This window comes from Coenobita brevimanus, chromosome 70 (assembly GCF_032717465.1).
Source record: "Coenobita brevimanus isolate Jiangsu-jjx chromosome 70, ASM3271746v2, whole genome shotgun sequence".
NCBI classification, from domain to species: domain Eukaryota; kingdom Metazoa; phylum Arthropoda; class Malacostraca; order Decapoda; family Coenobitidae; genus Coenobita; species Coenobita brevimanus.
Genome location: NC_137023.1, coordinates 28879063 through 28886161, shown reverse-complemented (window position 1 = coordinate 28886161; position 7099 = coordinate 28879063). Strand labels below are relative to the sequence as shown.

The window sequence follows — 7099 nt, the reverse complement described above, 5'->3', positions numbered from 1 at the left end:
CAACTGAAGATGCTCTCTCGATATCAGACATGGTCTGATACCCAGGATCGCCCTCGTCGTCATCCAACCACTCACACACTTCGTCCACATCAACATCGTCACCATTCGCACGTAGACGTGAATGGAAGTCATCCACGTCAAAACCTAGGAAATCGTGCTCCACATCCATTCCTAGAAACAGACGAGACCAACCATTTTCTAGAGTCTTGACAGGGACTTCATTCCATGCACTGGCCCAGTTGTAAATGGCAGACTTGATGTTGTAGCGACGAAGGTTTTCCAAAGTCAGCTGGCCTCGCGTGTCCTGTCCCTCCTTGCGCTCCTCCTCGTCCTCGAGAACAACCATCACCTCGTCCAGGAACTTTCGTCGGTACAGCCTCTTCGTTGCCACGATCACTCGTTGGTCCAATGGTTGAACCAATTTATATATATATATCCATCCATTATCCAATCCTACTCTGCCCCATGAGGAATGTAGGAGCCCGAGGCAAGGCAAGTTGGTCCTGAGAGTGATCAGCCTCACTCAGTCCTGAGTGGCATTACATGTGCAGTAACCCCAACCACCCCTTGGATATGATCCTTCACCGGCTCAATCCGATTGGAATGCCGCAACCACCAGGGCCCATAATTTGGTTATATGGTTCCCACCCGGCATAGTAAATGGTTTCCTGGTACAGGAAACCATTCGGCTTGTCACTCAGTGTTGAGTCACCCACAGGCAAAATGAAGAGGAAAGAGTGAAGGATAGAAAGACAAAACAGGGAGTGTAAAGTCACCTGTAGGCAGAAAGACGAGGAAAGAATGAAGTAAAGAAAGAAAGAAGAGGAAGGAAGGAATGGAGAGAGGCGAGGAAAGGGCAGACACCCGAGAGCAGCACTACATCGAGTGAGTGGATGGCGAGTACCCCCACCTACCATATATATATATATATATATATATATATATATATATATATATATGGTAGATGGGGGCATTCACCATCCACTCACTGGATAAATTGCTGCTCTCAGGTGTCTGCCCTTTCTTCTCCTCCTTCATCCTTTTCTCGTCCTTCTGCCTCCGGGTGACTTAATGCTCCCTCTTCTGTCTTTCTTTCCTTCATTCTTTCCTCTTCCTTTTTCCTGTGGATGACTCTACACTGAGTGACAAGCCAAATGATTTCCTGTAAACCAGGAAACCATTTAGTACGCTGTGTGGTAACCATATAACCAAAATTTGGCGCCTGTTGGTTTAGTGGGTAAGTGCGGCACTCCACTCGGATTGAGCTGGTGAAGGTCTTTATCCATGGGGTGGTTGGAGTTCATTGCTCAGGTAATACCACTCAGGGATGAGTGAGTCTGGTCACTCTCATCATAAATGTCACGACCAAATGCCTAACCCCGTGCTCCTACGCTCCTCATGGGGCAACATAAGACTGAATGACGGACGGATGAATATATATATATATATATATATATATATATATATATATATATATACAGTATATAGATATATATACAGTATATAGATAGATAGATAGATATAGATATATATAGATATATAGATAGATAGATAGATAGATAGATAGATAGATATAGATAGACAGATATAGGTAGATAGATATAGATATATGGAGCCTCTGTGGTACAGTGGTAGAGTGTGCGTTTCGCACACTGGTGGACGAGGGTTCGCCTCCCGCCAGAGTTGTAAAAAGAGTGTGCGTTTCGCACGCTGGTGGACGAGGGTTCGCCTCCCGCCAGAGTTGTAAAAACTTTGGGAATCGTTCACCGAGCCACTTGCTACTTTGGCAGACGTAAGGGGTGCTGTGGTTGAACCAGTGTCGCATACTACTATGCCTGCACCCAATCAGCTTACGGCGAGCCGATTACATTTGGTTCACAGACTACACAGACATCCAAAGCCACTACAACACTACAATTACACTTACAAGCACTTCTCATCCTACATACAGTCTCTATCAGACAGCCTAAGCCACTGGGTAGAGATACATTGGCTGTATCGTCCCTGCTTCGGTAGGGATAGGCCGGTCCTTCAGTGGACACACATACAAATAAACACACGTACTCGGACGGTACATTTATACGCATTTTTAATAGTCTATGTGTCTGACTATTTATCTACCTGTCGGACTATAGGCAGATGGATAAACCGATAGACACAGATAAACAGATTGATAGATTTTAATTTTTTAAGCTGTTGCAGTACAGTAATCTGTGATAAACAAGTATACACCCTATTACAGCACACTGATAACAATAATACTACTCATATTCCAAACATTCTTTCTTTCAGAAGTGTTGAAATATACAGAGTTTTGAAACTGTTGTATTTACCCTTTACCAGAGGATTATTAATCCACAAGGCTGTATTTACCGTCAGTTAAGAACCACTGTTTTAGGTCAAGGAGTTTGCCGGAAGAGAACATCGTGGTGATAATAAGAACGAAAATTTTGCACAGGGTCTGTCATGAGACAGTTATAGAGATTATCTTCTGTTTGATATGGTGAGAGATCGATCCAAGGTTATGTCAGGGTAGGATTTACTTATTTAAATTTCGTTAATGTGGACTTTATCGATCTTTTATATGACGCATTTCCATTTTATTTAAAAAAAAAATTCCGCTCCTACCGTTAAATCATACACTGAAAGAGATCCTTTTAGTACATATTCCAGGAATTGGAGGAGGAAGGGGGGCGTACCTTCCATTATCGGCAGACGAGAGCTTTTGAATAAGAAAATGTTATATACCAGATTATATGCAGTAATTATCTCAAACGTTATCCTAAAACTGTTACAAAGAAAGAGGGTTTTGTTGTGATTTGTGAGCGACTGGGCAATAAAGCCAGCATGATTTCAAACTTGTAATTCCACCAAGAATTACTCCCCCCACCCCCCCGCCTCGTTTTCCTAAGTGCTGGATTCGACTCTGTATATGATTATAACGGTGGGTATTACTGCAGAAGTGATTACATGCCGAGTGTTGTGTGTAGGAGGACTGCGGGACACAAGAAACAGCCTATCTGTTGGAACAACCTCTTAGTTTTATTCCCTGAGTTGGACACATACAAAAAAACTAGAACACAAAAACCCAAGTCTTTCTTCACGTATGCGATCATCACTACCAATGTATAAAGTAACCCGTCCCATAGTGTGATTAGTAGGGTATGGTTTTCTACCTTCAGGTTCCTTAAAGTCAGAATAACTGTTTACCAGACAATATTCACCAACTGGATTAGTTCTGTGGTCGTTTGTATATATCTGCTTGTGTTTATAGTATTCCAATATGTCGATCTGGACTCCACGCTCTTCCCTGTCGCAGATTTAAAGCATTTATTAAAGTAGTGTGTCCCTCCAGTCACTTCACATGCGGTCCTTCTCCCTGGCCTACCTCCACTAAGCCTGCTCTTGCATTGTGTTCATATACCGGGATAGGACATAAACACTCATTTGCCAGCGGCCTTACGTTACCGACAATGAGAAGTAAGGAGAGGACGGTGTTAAAAGCAGGCGGAGGAAGGGAGGCACAGAGAAGAGGATTCTTGGGGAGAGAGAGAGAGAGAGAGAGAGAGAGAGAGAGAGAGAGAAGTGAAAATCGAAGGACGGGGAATCCGGGGTGGAGAGGAAGACAGGGCGCTAGAAAAGGAAAAAAAAAAAAAAGAGAAAGAATGGGAAGAAGAAAGAGTGGCTTAGAACAGATAACGGGATAGGAGATTCGGGAGGCGGAAGATAAAGATTGGTAGCCGTGAATCAGAGGGGGAGAGAGAGAGAGAGAATGTAAACTTCGGGGGCAGGAAATAGTGAGCTTTAAAGATCGGGGAACAGAAAGAGATAGGAAGGGCCGGAAAAGAAGGAAGAAAGAGAAAGGAAGAGGGAGAGTAAGAAACTTAGAAGAGGAGATAAAGGGCTGGAAGGTGGGTGGGCAGAGGTTGGTGGGCAGTGCAGGGATGGAGGAGGGATGAGACACATTTCAGTAATGATTGTCAAACATGGTGGCAGTCGGGTCGGATTTAATGCTCGTGTACTGATCCACTAATTTGGGGTAAAGATCTAACGCTTTATATGTGTGATTCATTACATATTCTATATTATAAAAGGAAAGAAATATTGCAGGAAGGCGCAATATCAACACAAAGAGATTATTACGTGTCCATTGCATCCACTAATTTGCGGTAAGGATCTACCGTTGTAAGTGTTTGCTCCTTTGTATTATAAACTATATGTCAAGAAAAGAAAGATAAATATTTAGGATGACACAGTATTAACACAGTGAGAAAAACTAAACTCGCGTGCCTTTGGTGCCAGTAATCTGGGGTAAGGATCTAACACTGAATGTTTTGGATTCATTGCCTAACAACTTTGCTACGTCGAAAAAGGGCAAAGAAAACGATATGTGATGAAATATAGTTCACACAAGACGACAGATTTTACTTACTGTCGACCTGCAATGGCTTCCAGTAATTTTGTGTAAGGCTCTAACGTTAAATGTTCTTGTCGTATTGGATTTTTACCTTTGCTATGTCAAGTAACCAATTAAGAAGATATATTTATTAACACAAGAAGATAACCAGTTCTAGTGCTGTGTGAGCTGGTACGTATGTTAAATGCAGATTTCCTTTGTTACATTCCAACCGTATATCTGTTATAATGTGAGAATAACAGTATGCTGTTGTTATTCCTAATCTAATAATTTCAGTATTGGTACAAATCGTCTATTTTACTCCAACTACTTACAGCGATTTAATTTTAATTGGAAGAGATTTCTAAAAATGGGGATTAGATATCGTCTTTCTTAACCCCTTCAGTAGGAAAGGCCTTTCTTAATTTGAATTTAGGCCTTTCTTAATTTGAATTTAATCATTCGGAGGTAACAAAAATAAATTAGAAAGCACTCAGAGAGCTCATACCTCCGTCAGCGCCAAGAAACTTTATGATTCACTGTATTCCTCTATCTGAACTTGGATCCACCTCGAAATTTAACCAGACGAATAGTTTTACGGTCTCACATAGACATTTAATTCAACGATCTTAGTCTGTCCTGTTAAAAAATCTCTAGTGAAGGCATACCCTCGACCTCTCCAATTGACTTTTGAATTACTCCTGCATCCGGACCCGGAGCCGCCTCGAAATGTAACAAACTCTTCCTTGATCCACTGCCCACTAATCCACCAAACTTTCAATGAAATCCGATAAAAATGTTTGAGATATCTTCTTAACAGAGAAACAGACAAACTCGGGTAAATATATAACCTCCTTCAGTTTCCATGAAGGAGGTAACTTAACTGACAAATATCTGAACTGAAATGTGCCATTACATTTCTAAAAACAAATGAGTTGAAGCTTGTTCACTACCATACTCTTAAAGCTTCAAGGGCTTGTTCAGTACCATACCCTTGAGGAGTTCTACTATTCTCCTTTGCACTGAACAATGATAAAATTTGATATCAATGATGAACTTCAGTTGTCCATAAAAAATAATATCTTTTATATATGAAATAACATTTCCATTACAAGAGCTCCTTTCTAAACTTAATGCACAGAAATCGACTGCTGTAACAGGAATAAACAAGGAGCGGTCGGAGCTGTGCGATATCCGCACCAAACCAACTGGTCTAATATTTGACAAATTACTTATAAAATTGAAATTTTTATTTCTTGCCTAACCTCTAACCCTCCCACCAACACTGGTTCAGGTCAGATAAAAGCAGTGGGAGATGGCTTTTCCTAGTGATTTTGACTCTCATCTTCTGTTGCATTGCCTTGTACTGATTGCTCTCAAAGTTGAATACCTTATCCTTGCTTAAACCCAAACCCTTTCACAAAGTTACTATATCAGATATAAACTGTTTAAGAGACCTTGCCATGTAACTTTGCTCTTTGACCTGTAGTTCTCAAAATTTAGGCAACTAGACCTCTAGGGTGAACCTCAAATTATCCAAAAGATTTTACCCGAATCATATCAAAGCTCTTTTGTTATATATATATATATATATATATATATATATATATATATATATATATATATATATATATATATATATATATATATATATATATATATATATATATATATATATATATATAATCGTTATCCGGACCTGCCGTTTGGCAGACTGGTATCATTCCATCTGACTGGACAAACGGTCTGGTCACCCCTTTATGGAAAGGAAAAGGGGACCAGTATGACTAGTAGCTACCGTGGTGTTACAGTGTTCAGTGTGCTGGGCAAAGTTCTTGCTCACATTCTCCTGATGTGTATCTGGGGCCATTTGTCAAAGTTTCAGAGGCCTGAGCAATCCGGATTCACACCCAAGGAGTCTACTGTCGACCGTATCCTAGCTCTTCGAGTTCTTGTCGAACGCATTCTTGAGTTTCAGCAAGGTCTGCTAGCAGCCTATATGGATCTCAAGAAGGAGTTTAAGTCAGTAAATCGTGAGGTACTAAGAGCACTTCTGTGACTCCGTGGGATTACCACAGGGATAATCTGACTGATTGCTGGCTTGAACTCAAACATCGAGAGTGCTGTCAAGTGTGGGTAGGGGTGGAATCTGACTTCTTCCCAGAAAGTTCTAGTGTAAGTCAGTGATGTGCCTTTGTCCCGACACTTTTCAACACATGTATGGATTGGGTACTGGACCGAGCTGTGAGTTGAAGTCACTGTGGGGTATCAATTGGCAATTTCAGTGTTACCGACCTTGACTTCGTTGATGTTGCAGTTATCCAAGCAGAGTTGCTGGAGACATTACTGAGTGTCCTCGAGGAATTTCACAAGGATGCAAATCCATTGGGATTAAAGGTCTCTTGGGTCAAGACCATGGTTCAGGCATTTGGTGGCCTGTTGTATTAAGCAGTTCAGTCTGACCAAGCATGTGGTGAGTATATAGAAGTCTTTGATAGATTCTTTTGTTAGTGTGGTCCATAACAAAGATAGATCAGACAATGAAATCTTTCCTCACGTTGGTCTGGCCTACAGGGTTTGGATTCACTAAATTCAGGTATTTGGCTTTGTCGTTATTTGTGTAGAGGGTCGAAAGTTAGCATCTTCAAGGTGCAGGTGCTCCCTGTCTTACTTTATGGCTGTGAGACATGGACATTAAACAGT

The 7099-nt window shown here is 41.1% G+C and overlaps 1 protein-coding gene across 1 annotated transcript; it reads left to right on the top strand.

The window, feature by feature from the left end:
- Window positions 1–6179: 6179 nt before the first annotated feature.
- Window positions 6180–6844, top strand: LOC145406404 (uncharacterized). The gene is made up of 2 exons (XM_080277564.1): window positions 6180–6418; window positions 6682–6844. Exons 1-2 carry the CDS (start codon window positions 6180–6182, stop codon window positions 6842–6844), a joined length of 402 nt encoding a protein of 133 aa, XP_080133690.1.
- The last annotated feature ends 255 nt before the right edge of the window (window positions 6845–7099 follow it).